Below are 12,769 nucleotides of genomic sequence, written 5' to 3' on the forward strand. Positions count from 1 at the left end.
GTTGCCAAGGCTGGCTTTGAACTCTCGATCCTCCTGCTTCAGCCTCCTGAGTTGTGGTGATTACAGGCACATACCACCCCTCCTGTCTCTTGCCTTTCTTAAATTCAAAAGAGAATACATACTTGTTTAAAAAATAACAATGAGATATAGAAAATAATTTAAAAGTCTTGACCATCTATATGAATTGAATTAAAAAATTCAGCAATAAGAGGAATTAATTGCTGATAAACTCAATAATATGCATGAACCTCAGAAACACTGTGGAAGAGGCTAGATGCAAGATTAATTTTTGTATATCTCCCTTTACATGAAATTCGAGAAAAGGTAAATTTTAGACAGAATGATCTTCAGAGATGATGTAGCATTAGGGAGACACTAACTGAAAAGGGACACAAGTATTTTGGGGTGATGAAAACGTTCTTTATTTTCACTGAAGTGATAGTCAAATGTGTAGGCATATAGTTCTCAAAATTCACTGAACTATACATTTAAAATGAGTGTATTTTATTGTATACAAATGATGCCATAATAAAATTGATTTAACAACACAGACGAGATTTTCAACTTTGGAAGAAACTTGGGTCAAAATATCCTGTTTCATCCAGACCACCATCTTTCCTTACCTAGATTTCGCAAAACCCTTCTGACTCTATTCTCCTATGGGAAACATGCTTCCCCCTGCAGTCTGTTCTTCACTGCATAGTCAAAGTGATGTTTCTTAAACAAAAGGTGATTGTGTTACTCCCAATATTCCCCATTCTTCTTCATATTTATCAGTCAGGGTTCAGTCACAGAAACAGAACCATAAAACTAGTTACAGGATTCTTACTGCCTTAACATTTGTAAGGTTCTGTGTGACCTGACCTACACCAGATCCTCTAGGATTATCTCTTAATCCCCCAATCTCAATATTTATGTTCAGAACAAATGTTCTAACTTCTAGACCATTCCACACTGAATTTCCCTTAGCTGGAACATCTTTCCTTCTGCATCTTCCCCTTTAACCTGAAACCTTTACCCACGTATGTACACAGCTTCCTGACCCATTCCTTTATCACTGGTGACCAGTAAAACATCAGTCTATGCTAGCATCCAGTAAATCTCAAACACATTTTATCATGTATTAAAAATGATTATAGTTATGAGTACATAAATGGAATGCTAGATATATGGGAATAAAGTACTGTAGTCACAGTCAGTGGGTAGGAAATATAGCCAGCCTATTAAGATGTGGGAAACTCTATTTATTTCTGCAGAAATACACATATTCCCTTTATCCTCTTTCCACTCAATTCTGTTGATATATAAATTCCCATTACAACAAAAATGTCCTTAATTTTGAGTTACTCAGAAAGCAGAGCCTAAGAAAACGTGGTTTGTTTGGAAGATGACTCCTAGGAATAGTATTATAAATCAGGAATGAGGCATTAGGAGGAAAAATACCAGTGTTACTGCGTTGGTTAATGCTGTGGGCCCCCATTTCATTGGGGATCCCTCTGAGGAACTATAGAGAAACATAGCTATCCCTCAGAAAGGAGACTGAAGCACTCACCCACCAACTGTCATCCTTCATTGGTTGAGTGTTGTCTCTGGGGTACTTGTCCCCCAGTCTTCTGGGGATGAATGAGATCCTGATCCTTTGGCTTTACAGAAATCCCCAAGGCAAAAAAGGGACTACCAGCACTTGCGGCAGGAAGCTGGGAGAACCCAGGATACTATTACAGCTGCAATGAGGTTAAAGATGGGCTGAGGGGATATTGTCTAAGGCACTAACAATTTCTACTCCAAATATCCTTATCTCCATTAATCACTGGGTACCAGATTAAATACAAAAAGAATACGAAATACCAAACCAATTTCACTTTCTTCTTTTAGAGAATTGATAGCTTAGGAGTTTAGGGAAATTCCACTAATTTACTGAATTAAGTGTGGATGATATGAACAGACCTACATAGGCAAAAGGTAAATAGATTTAGCTATACTCAAAAAAAGGTTGATCAATGATGCATACTTCCAGATATATATTGGTATTCCTTTCAATATACTATATGTGGATGGTGCACCTGGAGTTGTACCATGCAGCAACCCTGCCTAGACATTTTTTAAATGTCTCTGAAAGGAACAGAAGATGAAATGTCAGAAAGCTGTTTGAACTAGAGTATTAGGAAATTATGGATCAGCAGTTTTCAGATGTGGGTTATTTTGTCCCCAGAAAACATCTGGCAATGTTTAGAGATTTCTGGTTGTCAAATTAGGGAAGGAATTGTTACTGTAATTTACTAGGAAGAGACCAGGAAGCTGTAAAACATCATACGATGCACAGGACAGGTCCTTTTTCCCCAATAAAGAACTATCCTACACCAAATATCAATAGTTAAGGTTAAGCAACCCTAACAGAGATAAAGGGTACCTGGATTTTGATACAGAAACATATGCATGGATATATTATTTCCACATTTAAAAAATGTTTAATTAAAAATTACTATATACCAGCAATACAAAGTGTTGCATTAGTACCCCCAAAACCAAAAGAATTGGTGAGTCCAATACATCGTTTATCAGTTTTCCATTCCTGTGCCTTTAGCGGAACATAATTCAGATCAAATTCTGGTTCTGTGCAATCCAGATTTAAAGTAGGTGGTAGTTTTTGATAATAACAAGCTAATGCAGTAAAAGCTGCTTCAACTGCCCCTGCAGCTCCCAGAAGATGTCCTGTGGCTCCCTTGGTTGAGGAAACTGCAAGGGCATATGCATGGTCTTTAAAGAGATGTTTGATGGCTTTGTTTTCAGCAGCATCTCCCAATGGTGTGGAAGTAGCATGTGCGTTGACATAGGATATGTCTTCAGGTTGAACCCCTGCATCTTTTATAGCAGCAGTCATACATCTAATAAGAAAGGAAATTAAACTTATCAAAACTAAGTTAATTTTAATAGTTATTTTGTTATTGTTTTATTTTTCTGGTACTGGTGATTGAACCAAGGGTATTCTACCACTGAACTACATTGTCAGCCCTTTTTATTTTTTATTTTGAGACAGGGTCTTGCTACCTTGCTAAGGCTGGCCTTGAACTTGCAAACCTCCTGCCTCAGCCTTCCAAGTCATTGGAATTACAGGTGTATGTCACTGCACTTGCTGACAGACTGTTTACCTAAATGGTTTATGTGAAAGAAATATAAGTATCAGAGTACACTGGATGAACACCACCTTTCATTATCATGTGAGTTAGAATGCCATCTCTTTGGGAATAACGAGTCACATGAGCACCTTAAGATTCTTTCAACACCACACATTAAACACACTAACTCATGGACTGTACAATCGCAAATAAAATATAATTCCATGTATTTGAACTGGCATTTTTCCTCAGGAAAAAAACATGTTGATGCAACACTAAAACAATTATTAGAATTTTTTTTTATGGGAAGGGGCAAGGTGGAGATTTAAAATATGGAGAAAGATCTGTTTTAGAACTAGGGATGTAGCTCAATGGCAGAGCAATTGCCTAGCATGTGCAAGGCCCTAGTTTGATGTCCAGCACTGCCAAAAAAAAAAAAAAAAACCAAAAAAAAAAACAATAAAACTTTTAAATTTTTTTTCACATTTAAATATAAAACTTAGCATATCTACTACTACTTCAGTGCTTTGAATAAACTCTCAAAATCCTCTTTATTTAGGATATAAGAATCCTAAATAAATAATTGTGAAGCCAAAAAGTAAATCTAAAAATTTTTTTTAAAATTCTCTGAAAGAACCTTTTAAAATCTTCTGGATGTCAACACTTTTTTTAGTTCCTGATCACTGAGCTGCAATTTCTATTTATTAACAGACAGTTCAGGGTATAATTTTAAGTGTGCTAAAAGGATTCTCCTACAGATAACTATATAGCAGGCAGTAAACTATGGCTCTGTTCGGATACCTGCTTTTGTAAAAACTGTGCTTTCATTAGAACACATTCACACCCATTCACTTAGGTACTACTGTCTGAGGATGCTTTCACAAACAGTTACAAAAGAAACTCTATGGCCCACAATACCAAAAATATCTATTATTTGTCCCTTCACAGAAAAAGTTTGCTAAATCCTAGCTAATTTAACTAGGTAAAACTTATGTTTGAAAAAAGCTAAATTATTAGCTAATTCATTATCAAAGACTTTTTAAAACCTTAATTCATTACTTATCCTCTACCACAATTAACTCAATTTTCAAAATGTGGCCTTTAGGCCAGTAGCATCACTGTAATCCAGGAGTTAGTTTAAAATAAAGAATCTAAAGTACTACCTAGATCTGCTGAGTCCAAATCAGCATTTAGTAAGATTCCTGAGTGATAAAAAGGCTGAGAAGCACTGACCTGAAAAGAACAGAACTCAACCTAAAGCAACCAAATACATCTAGAAGGGTTCATTTTACTGTCCTAGTCTAATGGAAGAACAAAGGATTATAGGAGAGAGCATACTAATAGTTATTAAGCACAAACTGAGGCATGGAAAACTGGCAAAACACACAGGGTCTTCACAACTTCATTGACTAAAATCCAATTTATGTAAGGAGATTCAATCATGTCTTCAAATACTTCAAGAATTCAAAAATACTTTTAAGTCCAGAATAGAAAAACAATAAAGATACTGTGCATCAAGACCAGATATAATTTTCTCTAATTTGAGACTATAATAAAGTGTCTTATGTGAAAAAATTATTTTGAACACTGGGTCTTTACCTTAATGCACCTTCTCCTTCAGGATCAGGGGCAGTTATGTGACCAGCATCACCTGAGAGTCCATAGCCCAAAACTTCTGCATAGATCCGGGCTCTTCTTTGAACAGCATGCTCATATTCTTCCAGCACCAGCACAGCTGCACCTTCTCCCATTACGAAACCATCTCTCTTTGGATGAAATGGTCGACATGCTAACTTAGGATCTGAGTTTGTGCTCAGAGCCCGGGCTCTGGAAAACCCAGCAAGAGATAAAGGACTAATACAAGAATCTGTACCTCCAGCCACCATCACATCAGCATCACCGTGGGCTATAAATCTAAAAGAGTCTCCCACAGCATGAGCTCCTGTGGTACAGGCTGTTGATACTGCATGATTGGGGCCCTTGAGATTATGTCGAATGCTGACCTGGCCTGCTGCCATATTAATCAGAATCCTAGGGACAAAGAATGGGCTGACTTTATTATAACCTTTTGTCTGAAACATCAAAGCAGTTTCAGAAACAACTTCCAGAGGAACCATTCCCATGCCAATTGCAACACCAGTAGCCACCTGATCAGCTTCTGACTGAGGATGCCAGCCAGAATCTTTCATGGCTAACTCTGCTGCCCCAATGGCCATGATAGTGGGAGAAGACATGGACTTAATATCTGATTTGGACACAAAGTTTTGTTCATTAAACTGACCTTCATCAAAACCTCTTGGCACATAAGCAGCAACACTACAAGGAATATTCTTATATTCTTCACCAAGCAGTGAAACAATTCCACTTTCTCCTCGGAGAAGACGATCCCATACCAACTGAGTTCCAACACCAAGGGGAGTCACTAAACCAATTCCTGTAATGACAACTCTTCTGGATGTTGGCACAGTTCCAAAAAACCTCCTTTCATTTATTAATTGTTGGCATAATCTTGAAGATAGAAAACGACTGCTTGTAATTTTTAGGAAATGTAAGGAGTTTGACAACATGGTTGAGATTCAGATGATCAGAAACACATTCCTGTAACAGACCACAACACAGTCAGGAAGTATTCATTGTTTAAAGAGCTGAAGAGTTTAATAATGCAGAAGTTGTTTTTTTTTTTTTTTAATACTTGATGTAAGCTTCTAATAAGCACAGAGAAAATAATGTAACATCATTTTAATCTATTCATCAGCTTGGACTTAATTCCCTTGAGTACTGCAGTGCTTTAGATTGTAAGCACCTTCAGGCATTCGAAGTCAAACGAATTAATGATTTATTTCTTTAATAAAATAGAATTGTACAATGAAAAATGTGAAGCCACTCCTAAACTGATACAGGCTGCAGAAAGCGATTTGTTCAAGATTGCTAAAAACGGACTCTAAATAGTATTTCTGGCTTAAAGGGAACAAAAACATTTCAGGGCCCTTGGAGGCGGGTAAGTGGGCTTTATCAATCCTCAATACCTAGGGATAAAAAGAGTTTCGAAAGGCCACCCAGAACCAGGAGTCCTAGATTGAGCATCTAGGCACTGAGGTTGAGAATCGACTTTAGGGCTAGGCTTATGCCGGGAGGACCGACAAGTCCCTCCACCTTTCTAAACCTCTCCTCAGCAAGAGGAAAATAGGATCAGCCAATCACTTCCGAAGAACTACGAAGGCCAGGGGCGGGGATTAAAGAGGCGTGGCCATTCCCTGCAAACACTATGAAGAAAACATGGCTGCACGAAAATAAATTAAGCCGCGGGTCCTCGGACTTCCCTTTGGAAATTCAACCCCGACACGATTTGGGAACGAAGGGACTGAAACCCACGGGTAACTGGCAGTTGATACCTGTTTAAAGGGCTTTCGGCGACCGAACGGCCCTTCCGCCGCGCTGACTCTCGCGTGAGCATGCGCGTGCATACACGCACGTACGTTCGTACGCGCTCGCTCACGTGCGTCACGTCGGAGCGCACTGAGTCCGTTGACCTTGCGCCGCGTCACCTTAGGTGATACCGGGCGGTCGGAGGTGGCTGGGCCCTTGAACGCGTGCGTGGAAAGACTCTTTCTAGAACCTCTGGGATACGCCCGAAGACCTGCGCATAATGCGAAAGATAGCCTTTTCGCCCGTCATAAAGAAACTTTTTTTTTTTTTTCAATGATAATGCCCTTGTAGTCTCATGTTGTCTACAGAAATCCTAAGAAAGGAAATTACTGTAGCCTCCAAGTTATTTGTAACAGAAAAGTAGAACTGACCAAAATGCCAACATCAGGAAATTAGTTGTGCAATTTGCAGCACATCCAAATGCTATGAAGCCATTAAAAATAATTCTATAGGTGAATATTAATGTGCAAAGATGTTGAAACTGTTAAATGCGAGTTACAGAACAGTATGCAGCATATCCGTTTTTAAAAAATAGTTTTTAAAGGTCTGCAAGGATGTACAATGATTATGTTGTTTTCCTTATTTTTTCTTAAGACTTTCTACTTTTTTTTTTTTTTTTTTTTTTTTTTTTTGGTTCCGGGGAATGAACTCAGGGGCACTCAGCCACTGAGCCACATCTCCAGCCCTATTTTGTATTTTATTTAGCGACAGGGTCTTACTGAGTTGCTTAGTGCCTCACTTTTGCTGAGGCTGGCTTTGACCACCTCCTCCTGCTCAACCTCCCCTGCACCGCTGGGATTACAGGTGTTGCCACTGAACCCTGGCTGTTTTTACAGTAAACAAATAATGCTTTTGTAATAATTGTTTCCCTAACTAGGCGATGCTCACTATACTATATCCAATGTCTGACAGGAATGGAAACAAGAATAGAGATGAATAGAGACATTTATTTCTAAGTGTTGGAAAAATTTATAAACTATTTGCTCAGGCCTGGCTATGTATCTGTAAAGAGAAAATGTAACCTGAAAATATAAAAAGTGAGCAAGGTGATATTCATTTACCTTTATTGATATTTGCTGTTTCAGATGTTTTATTGTTGATCTTTTGATAAAGAGCTGACCATAGAATGTGTTTCTGAACCTTCTAGTCATATTTATGTTTCTTTCTGGGTAATAGCTCTTGAAGCCATTGTTTCCAAGTGGAGTACTTTCCTTTCTTTCCCACCCCTAGAAAATAGTTTGGGCCAAGCTTATCTTTTTCTTAGTTAGACCTGGATTTAAATGAGTGGAAATTTACTTTATCTAAAAATAGTTTAGGGAAGCCTAGTTTGACCTGGAGAAATCCCTGATCATGCCTAAGCAGTCAGTTCTTAGTAAGACCCTTATTCAGTGAAAATAGAGCTCTTAAACACATGAGTAAAACTAAAACACATGTAGTTATATGATAAAGTTTGATGGGTGAGAGCTACATTCTCTTTTTTCATTGCTGTACCCTACTTTTAAATAATGTAAAAAGACTCTCAATGTTTTCTTTGAAGCAAAACTCATGAAACACAGTTTTAATATGCCGTTATATTTTTCTTTTTAGTACACAAAAATCATCTTGGACAAGAAATGACAAATCAATTAAAAATTTATAGAAAAGTAAAAAGCCCATCATTTTAATTTCTACCTCTGACCACTTTTACTTTCATTTGGAAAGGAGTGGGACATTTTCTGACATTCTAGTGGCTCTGTTTTCTAGAATATCATATTGCTGCAATGCCATAGTGTCTTTTTTTTTATCCAAATCTTCAAATTGGCTCCACTTATCATAGGTTCCTGTAAAGATTTCTTAGGTTTGCCTTAAATTCTTTATATTCTGATTCAAAACTGTCTTTACAAATATAACTTAAGTTTTTGACCCAGAAAACTGATCTTCTCACTATTTTGTTTTTTCCTGGTCCTAGGCATCAAACCCAGGGCCTCAAGCATTCCAGGCAAGCAGTTAATCACTGAGCTATAGTCCCAAACCATTATCTACTCATTGATCCTAATTTTTCTCATTTTTATACCTGTGCTTGTATTTTCAACAAACATCCATTTATTTCCCAACCTTGGGCTGGAAGGTGGATTACAATTATGAATAGGGGTGTGGTTCCTGTTTTCAAGAAGTTCATAGTCTAGTAGAGGGATACAAGCTACGGAAACAAATGTGTACATACTGCTGAAATTGACTCTGTAATTGAAACAAAATTAGCATATTATAACACAAAGGAGACAATAAAGTCAATGCTACCTCATTAAAATCTGGTAAATCTTCAATAAAGTGATGCTTGAACTATATCTTGGAAATGAATAAATGTTTGTTCAATAAATGCTTGGGAAACGGCCTCCTTATAGGAGTAGAACCAAGGCCTTGAGCCATAGTGTCAGGGTATCTTCCATATAGTGTGAACTGGTTCAATATGACCAATGTCAAAATTGAGAAGTGGGAGTGAAACAAAGCAACCATAAAAGCATGAGAGTAAGGCAGGGGCCAGAACACAAAAGCCTTGGGTGATATATGGAGACCTTTGATTTGATCCTATAGGTCAGAGATCATATGCCAGCATTCCTGGTCTTAATTTTGAGTGTCAATGTTTTAATGATTCTAAATTCCCCTAGGAAGGACATGGTTAACTCTCATTTCCCTCACCAGTGTCTCCCCTACTCCTTTTTGACTTGAACAAAGCCTCTTCATAATTTAAATTAACTATTTGGTCTGGATACCAGTTGACTATAGAATGTGGGAAAGAGGAACCATCTAAAACTTTTACCAGGAGAATAACATGATCAGATGTCTGTTTTAGAATAAATCACAGCAGTGAACAGGACTGATAGAAAGGATGTGGGAATGGATATAGGGGAGAGAATTAAGATTGGATGTGAGGTGATAAGACCCTGAAATAAGGCAATGACAAGGAGGAGGACGCAGGAAATGTTGAGAAGGATACTCTTCTAGGATACTGACCTTGATCTGATTAAGTGTGGAGGGGTTTTCTCATAGGAAGTCTTTCCACTGCTCAGCTCCTTAATCTTTCAGTTTAAGGACTCTGTTCACATTGTCCCACCTCCATGAATCGTCCTTCTTCTGAATTAGCACTTCTCAAATTTTACTATGCATCAAGTTCACCTGAAGGACTTGTTACTACAGATTGCTGGGCTTTCCTTTTTTAAAATAGGGCTCTAAAATATGTCTTTCTGACAAATTTTCTGGTGATTCTGATGTTACCAAGTTCTTGAAGGACTACAACCCTTCTCATTGCTGATGGTCTTTATTGGAGTCAATATTTTCTTTAGTATGTGTGACAAAAAAAGATTTTGGGAAAATTTTAGTGGATTCTTTTTCCATTTGAGAATAATGCCACTGTGTCTCAACTCTAAAGAAATTTATACTCAATAAAGCTGAATTCGGGGGGGGGTTAATTATATTGCATTGACAAATAAAAACATAAGAAGTTCAAAGCTGGTTTAAGACTAATACTTTCATTGTTTGAAGCAGTAATGGATATAAAGAGATTAATGTAGTTTAACATCTTTAACCTTTCTAAAGGCACTGGAGAATCAAAATATCTTCAACTTAAGTGAAAGAAGCAGATACAAGAGTGTGACGAAGTCCCTTAATGTAATGAATTATCTTACTTCGTTCATAAATGGTGGTATTCAAAAGATGCTGTACTCAAGAACATTTCTTTTGCTTTTCTTTCTTTTTTTTTTCTGTTATTCCAAGACGTTACCAGAATTGTTGGTAAAGAGATTTTTTAAGGTCTTAAATTTTAAGTGATTTTTAAAAACAAAATGGTGTTTTCAATGATTTTGTGGATTGTCATTTTTATTACAGTACTAATGCTATGACATTAGTTTCCAGACTGTAGTTTCCTATGGTCCCATCCTATCTTTCAAGGGGAAGGCTGAGCTGATACCATTCGGCCCCAACTGTTCCTGTCCCCGCTTTAATTCCTGAGCATTTCTCACTATAGTGTTTGGTATATAGAAATTCTCTCTGCTTTTGTTTAAAATAAAGGGGAGAGGGTGTCTTGTCATTGCACTAGAGCCCAGTCCTCTCCTCCCAGCTCGGTGGCTGACTGCAGGCCCCGCCCCTCCGGGTCCAAGGCCCCGCCCCTCCGGGTCCAAGGCCCCGCCCCTCCGGGTCCAAGGCCCCGCCCCTCCGGGTCCAAGGCCCCGCCCCTCCGGGTCCAAGGCCCCGCCCCTCCGGGTCCAAGGCCCCGCCCCTCCGGGTCCAAGGCCCCGCCCCTCCGGGTCCAAGGCCCCGCCCCCGTGGTCAGACGCCCCGCGTCTGAAACAGCCGCCGCCCTAGGCGCCGGACTCCTCCGCGTTGCTCCCGTCCTGCCGCTCGCCCCGCCCTCCCGGCCAGCTGCGGAGTTGGCCGCGTAGGAGGCGCCTGCTCAGTGCGGGACGCGTCGCGCGAGGGGCGGCGACGCCCGCGGGCGCTCAGGCATGGCGGCGGCGGCGGCGGCGGCGCTGGGCAGCTGCTCCGGCGCAGCGTCCCCGGCGGTGGCCGAGCTCTGCCAGAACACCCCGGAGACCTTCCTGGAGGCCTCCAAGCTGCTGCTCACCTACGCCGACAACATCCTCAGGTGCGCGCCGCGGGCGACCGAGGCCCGGCCTAGGGGCGCTCGGCCGGGTTCCGGAGCGCAGCGAGGCCCGGAGGAGGGACAGGGGCCCGTGGGCCTTCAGGTCCACCCCGCCCGAGCAGAGAAAGTCCCTTGCGGTTGTGACTTGGCACTGCTGTCGGGGTGCGGGGCCAACTGCAGGTCCCTCGGGTGGGGCCGGTGGCGGGGAGGCGGGAGGGCGGGCTCCGGTCTCTGCCGCTCCCCTCCTGGTTAACTATCTCAAATGTCAAGACGTTATCCGTAACACGTTTCCTTTCCAGTCCGTGGATTTTACCCGGCTGGGCGGCTTGTGTTTCCATATGCTTATCAGAAGTTAGTCACTGATACAGTGATGATGTCCTCCCATTTTGTGAAATCCCAGTACTAAAGCATAATACAACTGAATGGTGGATTTTCACATATTTTTGGCCTTTTTTTCCCTGCCCGTTGTTGTTGTTTATTGAAACTCTATAAAAGTCACAAACGTTGATATTAATGGCTGGATTCTATTTTTCAAACATGACCCTGTAAATGAGTACAGTCACCTTGGAAAGGAATGATTTGTTTCACTCTATGAGCAGTACTCTGCTAGAACTCTTTAAGGGCCTCGACAGATTGGGGAATTGGGAGGTAAAATTTGATTATTCGTTTTTGAGTCATTACCCATCTTAACTCTTCAGATCAAATGTGATGTCTTAAAGAAGGACATGGTGTGTGGGGAAGGCAGTGGAACAGGAGGTTGAAAGAGCTCCAGGTGCTTTAATGATTTCCCCTGTAGACCTCCATGATATCTAGGTTCTCTTAGCACCTTAATGCTAATAATTGATGGTATATTGACATGAAACCTAAAAGGAAATTCTCAAACTCAAAGCTGTAAATTTCATGTGACCCAATTTTTAGAGCAACTAGTTTTAAGTATAGTTTTTAAATCCTTGGCAGATTAGGGAACATTAATGATTTTTGAAGTAAATTGAAAACAGAACATATTGAGCCCTAGCTGTGTGTTAGATGCTGTGAGAGATGTGGCATGTGGCTTGATCCCAGCTACATAATTGTGACCTATGTGAGGATCACTTTCCTCCTCTGTGACACCTCAGCTTACATTTTCTACCCTGAGAAAACTTACAGCTCTTCAGAGTACAGAGGTGCTGATGGACTATGAATGAACTCAGGCTGGGTTCTCCATGTCTGATCTGCTGGAAAGCCACTGAACTCTCTAATCACCACTGTTTGGTAAAGGGAGGTGGCCTTGTAAAGAAGACTCCTACTTGCAGTCCTGGGAACCAAAAATACTGAGATTGCGATGTTTTGAGGAAGGATATCTTTGCTTGCAAATGACTTTTGGCATCATAATAATCATCATGAACATTTACTAAACTTTTAAAAGAAACTTAGCCTGCTCTTAGTTCATGTTATAGTCTTTATTATGGCTTACATTTCTGATCTTGAAAGAATTTTTTTCCTAAAAAGAATTAGGTGTTTGGAACTCATACAATTGGAAATGGTATGAAAAACTACCCTTTTTAGTTTGTCTCAAGTAACTTTTTCAGGCTTGGGGGCAGCTACCCTTTTTTCCTTGTCCAAATCCCTAACT

The 12,769-nt window shown here is 40.1% G+C and overlaps 2 protein-coding genes across 3 annotated transcripts in view; one reads left to right on the forward strand and one right to left on the reverse strand.

The window, feature by feature from the left end:
• Positions 1–415: 415 nt before the first annotated feature.
• Positions 416–6,935, reverse strand: OXSM (3-oxoacyl-ACP synthase, mitochondrial). The gene is made up of 3 exons (XM_081287236.1): positions 6,509–6,935; positions 4,716–5,714; positions 416–2,885 (listed from the first exon to the last, which is right to left on the reverse strand). The coding sequence occupies exons 2-3, from the start codon at positions 5,681–5,683 to the stop codon at positions 2,483–2,485; spliced, it is 1,371 nt and encodes a 456-aa protein (XP_081143362.1). The 5' UTR covers positions 5,684–5,714; positions 6,509–6,935; the 3' UTR covers positions 416–2,482.
• A 3,935-nt stretch (positions 6,936–10,870) lies between these two features.
• Positions 10,871–12,769, forward strand: part of NGLY1 (N-glycanase 1) — a 51,816-nt gene continuing 49,917 nt past the window's right edge. Inside the window, exon 1 of one of the 2 annotated variants that reach the window (XM_081288028.1) lies at positions 10,871–11,160. In XM_081288028.1, the coding sequence (XP_081144154.1) occupies positions 11,021–11,160 (140 nt within the window). In that variant the 5' untranslated portion in view covers positions 10,871–11,020. The remainder of the gene's footprint in view (positions 11,161–12,769) is intronic. The other variant, XM_081288027.1, reaches the window with a different exon arrangement.

Source organism: Spermophilus citellus (genome assembly GCF_964194105.1).
Source record: "Spermophilus citellus genome assembly, chromosome: 3".
NCBI lineage: Eukaryota > Metazoa > Chordata > Mammalia > Rodentia > Sciuridae > Spermophilus > Spermophilus citellus.